Source organism: Eriocheir sinensis, chromosome 61 (assembly GCF_024679095.1).
Source record: "Eriocheir sinensis breed Jianghai 21 chromosome 61, ASM2467909v1, whole genome shotgun sequence".
NCBI lineage: Eukaryota > Metazoa > Arthropoda > Malacostraca > Decapoda > Varunidae > Eriocheir > Eriocheir sinensis.
The window spans coordinates 186,704-201,723 of NC_066569.1; the positions used below are offsets into that span (position 1 = coordinate 186,704).

The following is a 15,020-nucleotide window of genomic DNA, read 5'->3' on the forward strand; positions in this document are numbered from 1 at the left end:
CCGGCCCCCGTTTCCCCAAACGTCTGACCCAAGTATTACTAATATGTAGTCGCGTTCTTGTTACCCTTGTGTGGCAGCCATAGGCTCGACGAGGGAAGTTTGTTAGGATGTAAGGTTTTCAGTAGTAACTTTATATTTTTGTAATTTCACAAAGCCGGCCTAGGGTCTAGAACAAACAATTATATCTTATTTTTGTAACAAATGTCTCAGTAAAATTCCTCTTGTAATTATATTATTCTGTTTATCACTGTTCCTCATTTAATCTTAAGGTTACGAATTGATCAGCCGGACGACACACAAGGAAATCCGTATCTTCACGTCTCCCTCCCTCTTCAGTGTCTACGCTACCCCCTCGAGTGTTTTCTCCCGTTTTTCATCCGGCGTAGTTGAGTGTAGTCAATCAGTCTCCCCATTGAGCAGGGGGTTCCGACCCTCATCGTGGGGTGGTGGCAGCCTACCTTCTATAGTCGTCCGCATTCAATTACACGGGAGTTTATTCAAGTCTTTAATTTGTCCTATACTTAGTAAAATTCAGTAAGATTCAGTAGTTAATTAAAAAGTTTAAGAGCGCCCCCCTCAGATCCCGGGGCACTACACAAGTCGAACCCGATCGTCTTCGGGTCCCCATAGGATGCGTTTAGGGAGGACCGACCAGGTCCCGAAGGTCGGCATTACAAGTAACTAAGGGCCATTCTTACAGTCGTTTCCGAATGATCGGAAGACGGTCCCTAACACGTTCGGGTGGCATCTACAGTAGTAGGAGTATATTAGTAGTAGTCGTACTAGTACTACTACTACTACTACTGCTACTACTACTACTATATTACTACTACTGTAGAAGCCACCCGAACGTGTTAGGGACCGTCTTCCGAACATACGGAAACGACTGTAAGAATGGCCCTAAAGCCACAGTCACACATTCACGACAATGTCTCCCGGCGCTCTCCCGGCGTCAGACCACGCCTCCCACCGTCGGGCCGCACGCCGACAAGAAATTTCAAAACAATAGGGGCACTCCCCGACATCTGTCAGCCGTTACGAATAACCTACGGCCGTCGGATGTCCTTCTCAACAACGTTGTAACAACGTCATTTCGATATCGGCTATGATCGGCACGCAAGGGGATGTACTTACGATGGTCGTTACGTACGTCTGGCTACGCGACATTTCAAAACTGCCAGAGCGTGATCTGATGTCGGGAGGGCGCCAGGAGTCATTGTCGTGAATGTGTGACTGGGCCTTAATATCACGGGCCAGCGGCTGGAGCTGTACAAGGTACCAGCGGAAGTGATAAACATATGAATAAAATTATCGGAATCATTGAAATCCACTTTTTACTGTAGTGCTATGACCCACCTGATGGGGGAGACTTTCATAACTCACTCTGCGAGTGGGGTACATCTCTGGCCTACTGGTTAAAAAGTGGCTTTCCTATCTCGCTGGTCCCCCTTTGGGTCTCGACCTAAGAGATGCCTTGATAGCCCCTCAAACTTTTTCTTTATTAACTTTGCAACATTCGTGGTCTTCGTTCCAATTTTCATTCTGTGGAACACCATCTCTCCTCCTCTAAACCTCACCTTCTCTTCCTCACCGAAGCAAAGGATTCCGGGGCTACTGACAGTAATTTCTACTCTCTTCCCTCCTATTATCTCAATTCTAACCTTCAATCCAAAGATGGATGTTGCGTCTACGTACCTTTTTATCCCCAACTGCCATGTTTTCAGTAAACCAATCAACGGCACGGGGCTGTCGGGCTCCAGGTGCCTCATCCTAAATCGATGAGGACTCTCGTCACCTAAGCGTAAAGCGACTGTGGGTGGTATGTCCTTACTGAAATTTTATTAAACTTAATGTTTAATGCCACCAAGACTTACATTTCGACTAAGTGAGCATTCAGTTGAAGTAAGTAGCGGTCGAGTTTGTTTTTAAACAAATTAAACGTGCTGACTGAACTACTGACGGTGGGAGTTTCTAATATAGAAATATAGAAGAAAAAAAGACATTTCGGAACGTGTCATCGATCAAAAACAATATGGATTTGTCCACATTCATAAAACCATCGAGTATTTTGAAACATTCGATCAGTTTTCCTCGGAGGCAACGTTTCTCAAGAGAGAACAGGTTAAGGGGAAAAAAACTTTCGTCGTAAGATTTGTTGTGCGAAAATGAGAGCATCTTTGTTGCCCTACGTTACACGCCTTCTAATTTTGCAAGATCCTTTGTGTGCTAGGGAGACCAATACTGTACCGCATATTCTAAATGAGATCTGACTAAACTACTGTTCACTGAAAGTATTACATACTTATTCTTAAATGAGAAGGTTTTTTTTAATGAAGCGCAGCATTCCGCTTTGCTTGCTGCGTCAACGTATTACTGTGAGAATTTGAGGCTTGACGTGATTTTGACGCCCAATCCCTTGGCACACTGAACGCTTTTGAGTTTCACGCCACTCATTTCGTAATCGAACCTCTTATTTCTTGTACCAACTTGATGAACTTAGCGCTCATTGGTATTAAAGAGTATCATCTATCTATCAGACCAAGCGGAATTTTTGTGGAAATCTTCTTGGAGGTTTTGTGTCTTCGTCAGCGAGATCCGAATTACCAATCTTTGTGTCGTCCGCAGATTTACTAATGAGATTATGGAGTCCAGCGTCAACGTCATTCATGTGAATTATAAACAGAACTGGGCAAAGAGTTAACCCCTGAGGAACGCCACTAGTGACGGCACCCACTCTTAGTTCAGTCCATTGATCACCACTCTTTGCCGTCTGTTGCTCAACCATTTTGCGATCCATTGGTATCATAATTTCCCATCAATACCGAGTTGCATGATTTTATAAAGTAATTTATGGGGCGGAACTTTATCAAACGCTTTCTGAAAATAGAAAAAAAAATCGAGTTTTTTGACGCGTTGAAAGACACTACGTTCCTGCTACCCCAATCGGTAATGATATTAACGTCTGAAGTTAAGCGTTCTGCAGCCACCAGACTAGAATCATGAAGTTCCTGTTGGAAGATTATTATGTCAACAGATGTTGAGTAGTGCAAAATAGGGTCATGGGCGTTAGAGTGGATAGGACAGTTTGTTGGAGAAAAGTACAGAGAGAATAGAAACCGTAAGAGGGTAGTTTGAAAAGCAAAGATTGGCACAAATCTTTGCTTTCGAGGATGGCCAGGAGTCAATTAGGAACCCAAGAAGATCATCAGTAAAACGCCCTTTGCGGAGTCCAAACTGTCAATCAGAAAGGAGGTCATAAGTTGATAGATGCTTAAGAACTTACCTGTTCAGGATTGCTTCAAAAGCTTTAGAAGGACAAGGACGGTAGTTTGATGGATTAGAGCTCTCACCCTTCTTAATCAGAGGCTGTATGTAGGCGTACTGCCAGCAGGAAGGAAAGGTAGATGTTGAAAGGCAGAAACGAAAGAGTTTGACCAGGCAGGGTGTCATCACGGAAGCACAGTTTTTATGGACAATAGGATGCAATCCATCAAGCCCATAAGCCTTCTGAGGATTGAAGCCAAAAAGAGCATAGAAAACATCATGCTTATGAATTTTGATAACAGGCATAGTGGAGTCAGACAGGGTTGAGTTGGAGGATATGCCCTGAATCGTCTAGAGTGAAGTTTTTACAAAAAGTCTGAGCGAAAAGTTCAGTCTTAGGGACATAGTGACAGCAGTGTTGCCATCAAGAAGAAGGAGAGGAGGAAAAGATGAAGAAGCGAAACTGATGGAGATATGTTTGGCTAGGTGCCAGAAGTCATTAAAAGTAATAGAGAAAACAAGGTATCATCACTTTCTATCAATAAATGAGTTTTTGGTAAGTCGGAGAATAGATTTGCCACGATTCCGAATGTAAATGTAAAGACCTCGATTAGCAGGAGTGCGAAGTGGTATTTTTGAGAGCATCCTCCCTATCTTTGATAGTACGAGAACAAGCGTGATTAAAACCAAGGCTTTTTAGCATGAAGGGTAGAGAAAATGCGTGGATGTGTGCCTCCATTTCAGAGACAATCACCTTAGTAATGCGCTGGGCACACACAGAGGGAAGCAGTAATCATTCTACGGGAAATCGGAAAAGTACATCCTCAGGTCGTCCCACATAGCTGAAGCAAAATGCCAGAAGCACCGCCTGTTCGGTGGGTCCAGGGGCTGTACAGGAACAATAGGACATAATACAGAAGTAAATTTGTGATCGGAGGAGCCCAACGGAAAGGATAATGTACCATAGTAAGCCGAAGGGTTAGGTCAGGACGAGGTGTAGTATATTGGGTGTGCCTCTAAGGTGGTTGGGAATACGTGTAAGGTTGTGAAACATTTCTCTAGATCATTTAGGAGAGCAAAGTTGTAGGCTTGTTCACCAGGCTGGTCAGTGAAGGAGGATGAAAACCAAAGCTGGTGTTGAAAACTGAAATCTCCTATGATGAATATTTCAGCGAAGGGAACGTGAGTCAAGATGTGCTCCACTTTAAGAGTTCAAATAATCAAAGAATTTTACATGATTGGTAGAGTTAGGTGAGAGATAAGAACAGAGTGACAATAAAGTCTTAGCCAGACGGTGGAAAATTCAAGAGACAAGGTCATGGGCAAGTGATGCCGTTGGGTACGTAGACGCAATATCCAGCTTTGGATTGAAATTTAGGATAGAGACAGTGGAAGGGAACAAGGTAGAGTTTACTGTCAGTAGCCTCCGAGACCTGTGTTTCGGTGAGGAAGAGGAGGTGAGGTTTAGAGGAGGCGAGGTTTTGTTCCACAAAATGAAAATTAGAACGAAGACCAAGAATGTTGCAGAAGTTAATACAGACTTTTTTTGCAGAGGTATCAAGACACCTCTAAGTTCGAGAGCTGAAAGTGAAGTCCGCTCTAAAGGCATTTGTGACCCCCCCCCACCCCCGCCCTCCAGACGGGGAATCCGAGGCTGTGTGTTGCCTTGCCCTATTTGATTTTGAATTTTTTGATGAAGAGGTGTGTGTCTAGCGCGTATGTAGTGTGGTGTGGAAGGTAGGAGGATTTGTCTTTAGAAAGCATGCTCAACTACTCTCTGGTGTTAATGTGACAATAGGGAAACGGAAAGTGAAGACACGGGAAGGGTTTTTGGTGGGCTTGCAGCACCCACCTCGCTCTCAGTGTACACCTCACCAGGAATAGTAGGTGTCTTCCTACCACAAGTGTGTTTCTTTTATAGCAAGGATGATTACGATGAGGACTTCCCCGGCTCTTTCCGGGTCTATTATTGCGGTAAGGCCCCTACTGCACCTTCAAAGGACTGTGAGCAGTACAAATCTGAAAGAGAACTACTACCCATCAGTATCAGGGAAAGAGTTATTTCGCTGAGGCAAGCCGACTCGCCCTCAGTATACTCGCCAGCCCCAGAACGACATTTTTTGCCTCAGCCCCTCGATCACATATCCATCACGGCCCTACTACTTTCAGAATTGTCTCTCGCCCCACACCCCTTGTTTTGTCTGCACCGTCTGCTCCATCCCACCTAAAAGTGATGGATACGCATAAATCTACATCTGTTGATGGTTGACCTGAGACCCATCAACAGAAATCCTACGCAGTGAGAAGTCCCTCGAGGACGCTCCAGTTTAAAGTGTCTTCTCCAACGTCTATTTACGGTTCGCTGAAAGATCCCCGGGTGTCGGTTGTGATCGCTGTGTGTCTGCGGCTATTTCTCAGCCGGTCGCCACCAATGCCCAGGCGCCCGTGGACACAACCTCCGGAGAGTCCACTCCGGAGGCTTTCGCAGCTCCTTTACCTCCGGCCGCCGCGGCAGAGTGGCGGACGGTTGGGGGGGAGGAGGGGGGGGAGTAAGGGAAGGAAGTTGCTGGCATCTGGAACGGGGCGGCGACATGTCGGTCCCCAACGCAATGCTGATGGATCCAACGCCCCGTCACCGGACACCGGACAGTACAGGGTCCTAGTACAGGGTCCTAGTCAACAAAACAAGAGTGATGTGGGTGCGGGAAGGTCCCTCTACCGAGGCGCAATGAAACCAATTAAATAATGTCATTCAGCACTGCCGTGGCTTACGTGCTAATTTCGAGGAATAACAGGTTCTTAAAGCCCGCTTTTCACCAGTGCGCATCTGTATCCAGGGTGGGTATGTTCAAACGGTCATACCTCACCATTGGGGACTAACTCCTTGTCATGATTTCATTATTCAAGAAATAGCCCGTGGAAAATACCGCGGGAGTCACCGTCATTTTGATTGAGAGACCGGGAAAATAAGTCCCAGGACAGGCGGGAAAACCAGGCATGCGGGAAACAGGACCTTATTCAAATCCTATTCGTTATTGCTGCCAAAGCTGAACTATGAGTGGGATGCATGACCCACTATTACCTAGTGCATGGTGTTAGGTCATTAATAAATAATAACCCGTAGCCGTTAAAGCCTTTAGTGTAAGTGTTATGCAGAAAGAGAGAGATATCAGTTGTGGTGAGTGCTGGCATCTTGACCGCGGAGCGCGGCAGCTGAGGATTGTGGGTCGGCGGCGCACCCACACCACTTCTTCGAGAGACCCAGCACCATCCAGACGTCCTTCACCAACCTCCCGAGCCATGTGTCCATCGTGGTGGTTTTCCTGCCCTGATAATATCCAAAAGTCAGTGTGACTGCGTACTGCAGGCGAGAGAAGCCTTTGGGAGGTACGAGTAGGCGGCGGTGTTGTTGGAAGGTACGAGAAGAGGACTGAAGGAGGAATCCAGTGAGAACGGACCACGTGGTAGATCAGGTGTGGCTTCTGCTTAGCCCACCTACAGTTAAGTACACTTATTGCATAAGTTGTTTTAAAATAGTTAGCTAGGTTGCTGTGTGCCTGGAATTAATTAATTATTCCTTTTTTTCCAGCGAGTTTTCTTTGTTGTTTTAAATAAACCTAACAGCAGGTTCATCTGGTCTTCCCTTGCCCTATGGTAGTTGTGACTGGTCATAGTAAGAGACGAGAAGGGGCTGTGAGTCTGAGAACTCAATTTTCAGATATTTTATTTTATATTTTTGTTGCTGAGAATTTTACGAGGTCTCAAGAAGTCCAGACCTTTCAAGAACACCACACTCCTCCACTGTGGTCGTAAGTGCTGCCCTGTGCCCTGTGACGTCAGTTTCGCCTCTCAGCCAGGACTGCTGGCGAGCGGGGCTAGTCCTAACGTCCTAGCGTCCTAACCCGTCGCCACTGAAGAAGTGTCTCCGCCTCATCCACATCTCCACCTCTATACACAATATAAGGTACGTGTTTGCACTCCTACATACGTATAGTTTTACATTAAGGTGGCAAGAGTCACAGGAACGTCTTTTACGCATGATGTGTGGGTTAGTTGTGGAGATTTATGTGTAGCCGATTTAGATGGTGGTTTGGTTGGCATACATCAATATTTTTTTTTATCTCATAAAGCTCTTATAGCCTCCATACATGTGTATAGCTTTATTTCAACGTGGCAAGGTGTAGCCAATAAGGCTTTGGCTCGGATAGCTTGGATTAATATTTCTTTTCCCATGCATCTGTAATAGCATTCATGTGTATAGCTTTATTTCAACGTGGCAGGGTCACATAAATGCCACTCATGCATGGTTTGTGCGTTAGTTGTGGAGATTTAGGTGAAGCCAAGAAGGCTTTGGCTCGGGGAGCTGTACTCATATTTTTTAAACAAGTTTCTTTCTTTATTATTATTGTTATTTGCTTTAAGCAAAGTCCTCAATTTATTTTTAGATAACAACAACATTGATATTTCTTTTCCTTTTAAGCGCCATTTAATTAGCTTACAAGTATGTGTCTTAAATAATTACCGTATGTTCTAGTCCTCTCTAGCAGTGTTTTTTTAGATAACAGCAACATTGATATTTCTTTTCCTTTTAAGGGCCATTTAATTAACTTACAATTATGTGTCTTAAATAATTCCCGTGTGTTCTAGTTCATTCTAGTAATGTAGTTATTTCTGTGTTTTACAGATGGAGCTTGTTGCGGCATACATTTTCAATCGCAGACTGTGCAGGGAAAGGAGATATCGGGACCCACTCGACTCACTACACGTCAGTGATGAACACCTGTTGCAGGTGTATAGATTTCCCCGTCAGGAAATCATCAGGCTCTGTGATGAGCTGCTCCCCTACCTGGAAAGGAGAACCAGGAGGGCACATGCACTCCCAACACACGCCCAGGTTCTGGCTACACTAAGGTTTTTTGCGAGTGGCAGCTTTCAAGGTGTTATTGGAAACAGTGTTGGAATGGACCAATCAAGGGCCATTGATAAAGTAACTCAGGTACTTTGTGAGAAGGCCAGTCATGAGATAAAGATGTCAACCACAGCAATAGGTATTAAAAGAATTTTAAGATAGTTTTCATGCATTTCATAATGATACGACTGCCTCACATAAAACCACATTGTCAATGCCACATCATGCTACTTACCAAGCTCGTCTATACATAAAGTCAACAGTAAATGGTAGTGGGGTCCATTATAATGAGGGTCTGGCAGTTCAGCAACTTTCTTAGTCATTATAATCAGCCAGCCACAGCAGGGTTATCGTCAATACAAAAGTAACAAAAGATCGCTGATTTTTTTTCATTATGGACAACACCAAGGAACAGCTACCCTTTCTTAATTTTTTTCTATGCTAAATGGATAATGGATTAATGAATTTTAAATTTCACAGAAGACGGTGAGTATCCACTGGAGCCATTCCTGATGACCCCAGTTGCACGCCCGACAACACCTGGGGAGGAACGATACAATAAGTCATCGCAGGACAAGATGCGTTGTCGAACGGACCTTTGGGATCCTCAAGTCAAGGTGCAGGTGCCTACATAAGTCAGGAGGAAGTTTGCAGTATGACCCCAAGAAGACTGTGAAGATTGCGACTTCTTGTATGCTCCTGCACAACTACTGAGTGGATCGCTGCAGAAGAAGTACCAGTTCAGCCTGTGAGAAACAACAGACTGATTCCTGGTCAAGTTGTCAGGCAGGAAATTATTAGAAACTTCTTTTCCTGATTATAGGTAGGCATATATGTAGACCTTGCAGTTAGTAATAGATTATTTTCAGATGTAAATGTGCAGAACTCACAGTCGGAGGCATAAGAACAAAACAAGAAATCATAATGGCCACATGTTCGGCATTCTTGATCTTACTTTATATGGCGATTATTATTATGTAATTAAAATCAGCTTACACCTGCAGCTTACGTATGGTGTCGAGTGGTCAGCGTGTGGACGTGGTGATCCAGAGGACTTGACTCCCACCGCAAGACACTGAGAGAGTTCAACCATTGACAAAAGTGGCGGAGGGTTACCAGCATGCTGCCCAGCAGAACGTTAGTCAACCCTAACTTCAGCATCTTCGATCAAGAGAGGCACCAGGGGCTACCACTTCCTCACCACACATTCTCATCACCTAGTTTAATACCCTACTTGTCCATCTCACATACCTTATATATTTCAGCACTCTGCACTCTTGACTCCTTATCATCCTCTCCAAGTCTTTAATTGTTGGCCATTTCTCTGCTTCATATAACATAACTAACTTCATATATGCACAGTAGCCATTTAACGTGTTCCTTAACCTTGTGTTTCAGAATGTGTATACGTGGTGATCCAGAGGACTTGACTCCCACCGCAAGACGCTGAGAGTTTTCAACCATTGACAAGTGGCAGAGGGTTACCAACATGCTGCCCAGCAGATCTTCATTCAACCCTAACTTCAGCGTCTTTGCACCACCTCTACACCACACATTCTTATCACCTAGTTTGATACCCTACTTGTCCATCTCACATTCCCCATGTATCTCAGCATTCTGTACTCTTGGCTCCATGCCATCCTCTCCAACTTGTTGCTTCTTATAGCATAACCGGCCTCACGTACATAGAAGTGTTCAATATACCTAGGCTGTAATATTATATTTAAGGACTCTTATACGAGGTATCGCCCCATACAGAGGTGTCGAAGCAAGTCTGTCTGATGGCTGACTGCTGTCGGGACCCAAGCAAGCATGCCCTGGGGGTTGTGTGCGGGAGGAGGAAAGAGGGAAATGGATAAATGGTGTGTGTGTGTCATTCTCAGGGGTAACCACAGTGGAGCGCAAACACTCCCTAGTTGTAGTCAAGGCTTAATTAAGTTGATGAGTGGTGTTAAGAGTGAGTGAGCAGGTTTTTTACCCCATGTTAGTGGGAACACTTGATAGGTTTTCTTCGTGTGTTGGTGCGACTTGTTTCTTGTGTTTACATGTTAGTTTATAATTAGACTAAGTTCTAAGTGTTATGAGCGACAATTTAGTCTCGTATGGCTAAATCATGTCCCTTGACCCTTAGTTCATCATCAAAATCTCTAAACAAATATATTTACTTCAAGTAATATTCTTAAAGTCACGCCCCCCATATTATTTGGTAGATGATAATCCTGTGTACGATAACGGTGCCTTATAAAACTTGGTAAATAAACTACTAATAGAACTCTCTGGTTCAAGGAGAGCGTCTGCCATTAATATTTAAAACAAAAATCGGAAAAATTAAAAAAAAAATCACACGTCTTTGTACACTCCTAAGCTACCTTGTGGCAAAATATTATGAAAAAATAAGCGAAAATGATAAGAGTTATGGTTGAATTCCCACCCACCCCGCCCTCTTCCGCTCGTCACTTAAGGCACTCTAAAACACTTGCCTGCGCCATGACCGGCTGGGAACGACTACCATTTATGCCCCTCAAGAAAGTCTGCCAGTGTTATAGGCTGGCAAGTGACAAAAAAGGAAATACAGTCGTCCATCGAATAGCATGGTTTCCGACAGTACGGTTTCGGCTTTGTACGGATTGTCCCAGATTTTTTTTTCGGATTTTTAAAATTCCCGCGCGTCGCACCAAGTAGCCAGGCGTGAGTGGCAACTCTGTTCTGCCAGACTGCCATCCATGCACTTCCCCTCTGTCCGTGTGTGTGCACAACTTAGGCCACGGTACTCCATTACCACAGAACTTGGTACTCTTTAAAGCACCATGGGCCCCAAGAGACAAGCCAAAACACCTGCTGAAAGCAACCTAAAGCGTTCGAGAAAGGTGTTCACCTTCCAGGGGAAGGCAGAGATTTTGGAGAAGTTGCGTTTAGGAGTGAGTTACGCTGCAGTAGAGAGAGCCTACCACGTGAATGAGAGCAGTGTTCGCTGTATCAAGTGCAGTGAAAAAGAAATTCTTGCTGCAGTAACTGCCAGTGCTACAAGAAATGCCAAACATGTTAGACAAAAGAGGCAAAAGACTTTTGTTCAGATGGAAAATACGCTCTTTTTATGGATTGAAGATCAACACAAGAAAAGTGCAGCCGTGGATTCGAATGTTATTCGAGGAAAAGCTTTGTCCCTTTACAAACACTTCTCTCCAGCATCAGAAGAACCCGTCGCAAGTACCAGTGCTGCTACCACCTCACCTACAACACCTTTTCAAGCCAGTAAAGGGTGATTTCATAAGTTTAAACATCGCTTCGGCTTGAAGAACGTGAAAATGTCTGGTAAAGCTGCATCAGCAGACACCGAGGCTTCGAAAGCTTTCCCAGCCGAGTTGAAGAAAGTAATCGAAGAGAAGGGTTACAGGCCTGAGCAAGTTTGGAATATGGACGAAACAGGTTAGTCACGAATTACATACCCACACTCAGGTCGCGGCCACACAGAAAGAGAGAAAGCTAGCGAGAGCGGCAAGGGAAGTTTCTGTGGCCACACGAAAAGCGAGGCGAGGCGAGGCGAGGGTTGTCATGGCAACGAGGCCCACAGACCAGTATCAACCAGTATAGCCTCGCCTCCCCCACCCCTCCCCCCGTCGGCGCGTCGCAAGCGAGGGTTGAGGTGAGGTGTTTTTATAAATAGTCCCGTGCTTCACTTATTTGGCGTTTTATGAAAAATCTGTATACACCATCGCATTCAGGAGGCTTTTTCCTATAAGATGGAATTGTTTATTTTAGTACTCATTTCATAGCCGCTGCTAAATGGTAGCTATATGTAAAATGTGTTATAAACATTACAGAGTGATTATTTAACTTCAATTCGTCACTATTTATTTAGTTTCTGTTTTATTGAGTTTTCACAAACATATTCGAGTTCTCCAATCACTGCTGCGTCTAATGGTGTTAACCAAAATGTCCTAACTAGTGTATGAGATGAGTTACGGCAAATAATATGGAAGCATGTCTGTGATGTCACACCTTCTGACCGAGCGATCTCGCGCGAGAAAAGTTAATCGTCAACTCTCCTCTCTTTCTCGCTGATCACCTACCGCCATTACCTGCTCGCTGCCAGTGTGGCCACCTCCATTGCTTATTATGTATTAAAGTTTCTCGCTCTCGCCCGCTTTCTCGCTCCCTGTGTGGGCGCGGCCTCACACGTGTGCTCACGTGATCAGTCAGTGAGGACGGGAATCCAGGGCTGGGAAACGTGAGGGAAAACGTGATCTTCATACAGTAACTTTTATGTTTTTATTCCATACATTGAGCTGCACCCATTTTTTTTTTTCTTGTCCAACATGATTGTTCTGGAAGAAAATGCTACAGCCAACATTCATTGCTCAGGAGGAACGTCGTGCGGCAGGATTTAAGGCAGCCATGGACAGATGCTCTGTGCTGTTTGTGGCAATCCTGCCGGCCACCTTATTCGCCCAGGCTTCATTTACAAAGCGAAAAAAACACGGGCATTCAAAGGCCGTGACATGAAGCTGCTGCCTGTGTTCTAGCTGTCCAACGCCAAGGCCTGGACAATGACTGAACTGTTTTTGGATTGTTTCCACCACTTTTCGTCCCAGAAAGTTGGGCGCTACTTGCAAAGCAAGGGTGTTGAATTCAAGGTCCCGCTGTCCCTCGACAATGCTCCCGGTCATCCTCGAACGTTAGGTGTGCTGCATGAAAATGTTGAAGTAATGTTTCTTCCTCCCAACACCACATCATTCATCCAGCCTATGGACCAGGACATAATCAGGATATTTAAAGCGCACTACATCAGACGCGTGATGGCAAGGCTGCATGTTGCCCTGGACGAAGATCCAAGCTTGGGGGTGATGCAGTATTGGAAGACCTTCAGCGTCGCAGAATGTGTCTCTGTGGTGACTGAGTCATTCATGGAGCCGTGAGGCCAGAGACTATGAATTCTTGTTGGAAAGCACTGACGCCTGAGTGGGTGCGAAACTTCACTGTCTTTACTCCTGACGAAGCCATTACAGAGGCAGTGAAGAAAACCCTGATCCTGTCAAGGAAATTAGCAGGTGAAGGCTTCCAAGATATGGCGGAGGAGGAGGTCAGAGAGTTGATCGACACCCATGACAGCGAGCTGACGGCGGAGGATTTGGAGGAAATGATCAAACCACCGGTGTAGCAGTCACCGCTCAAATCGCGTGTTCCTTCCCCTCAGTGACACATAAGAAAATGGTGCACTGCAGAGAAAGACTTTAAAATTCTGTGTTTTCATGTTCATCGTCAGTACTTGTCTCTGTCCGCGTCGTGTCTTCAATGTTTATCTTTCTTGTACTCGTTTACCTTTGACTGTCCGTCTATGTCCTTTTGTTGTTCACCGTTACACATTGTTATACACATACACCAACACTTAAATGTTAACCAACACAAACAACATTCACACAAACGCATACCCACACAAACACTTTTTCTTTTGTGTTGTGTTTGTCTCAATGACGTTGTATTTTTGTCCAATAAAGTAACCCTGACGGATATTGAGTTTCTCTATCCGGGAACCTATTAGCACTTGAGAACACTCGCTACCACCAACACCGGAACAACCACCAGAGACGGAGGAAAAAGAACTTCAAGAAAATACTCTAGACAAGCTGGGGGAAGAGAAACGGTGTCTGGAGACGGCGAAAAACATTGTGTACGTTATGGACCCCTCCATGATTAGATCGCTTAAATTTAAAAGGGACATTGAAGACGCCTTTCTCCCATACAAAACCATCTTGGAGGATATGAAAAGACGACGAAAACAACTCCCCATCACGATGTTTTCAAACGACACACGACACCGACACCAATCACACCATCCATCAGTAGGAGTGAGGAGGATAGACATAGACCTGCCACTACAACCAGCATTAGCGGTGTCAACCCCGTTTTAATGGACGACAATGCCGACGACCCCGATGATTTGCACAGTAGTAGACACTCCTACTTCAGTTGTCAGATATCACCACACACCACCAACTCGGGGATGCAGTTTCTCACTGAACATTTGTGTTTTCGTTGCAGGTAGTGGTAACAGTGGAGGTGACTGCCAAAGTGGAGAGGAAGGCCGTTTTTTTTCTGTTTATTCATAAATAAACCTATTAAAAACATAGATAAAAATTTTCTTACCTTAAATAAGAAAATGGGGGGGGCAGGGGGGGTGAGTGGTTAGCGTGCAGGGCCACGGCCGTGGTCGAGCCCGCATTTGGCGCGTTGTCCATGATGTGGGTTCGAATCTGCCGCTAACCACCTGGGATTTTTCAGTCACCGCCGAGTGGCCTAAGACTACCCACATGCTGTCCTGAAGACCACCTATCAACCCGGACTCTAGAAGAAGCTGTACAGCGCAAGTGAAATCAAGAATGAGCTCCGGGCGCAGCATGACCCAATAATAATGGCGCCATTATAAACAATTGCCTGCGCCATGACAGGCTCGGGCCGACCATCATGCCCCTATGGATAAGCCTACCAGCGCTATAGGCCACATATGTAAAAAAAAAAAAAAAAAAAAAAAAAAAAAAAAAAAGTGTTTCTAGGGGGGCACTAATTTTATACGGATTTTCGAATAGTACGGGGGTCCTGGGTCCGTAACCCCCGTACTATTTGAGGGACGACTGTATAATATAAAAATTTGATTACAAGCAAAAAAATAAAAACAAAATAAAGATAAATAAATAAAAAGCTATATTCATACACAGCTGCATTGTGAGGGCAACTACCAACTTAGCGGGCGAACGACCGGGGCACTGCTGCCGCCCGCCCGCATCTTGCCGTTTGAAGCTGTTCAACTACCGAGGCGCAGCGAACCACCTGCTTCACTCCCGCTGCTCGT

The 15,020-nt window shown here is 45.0% G+C and overlaps 1 protein-coding gene across 1 annotated transcript in view; it reads right to left on the reverse strand.

Annotated features, from left to right (window-relative positions):
* Positions 1-888: 888 nt before the first annotated feature.
* Positions 889-15,020, reverse strand: part of LOC126986054 (alpha-(1,6)-fucosyltransferase-like) — a 98,801-nt gene continuing 84,669 nt past the window's right edge. Inside the window, exon 4 of the mRNA XM_050841733.1 lies at positions 889-8,713. Within this exon, the coding sequence (XP_050697690.1) occupies positions 8,648-8,713 (66 nt within the window). The 3' untranslated portion in view covers positions 889-8,647. The remainder of the gene's footprint in view (positions 8,714-15,020) is intronic.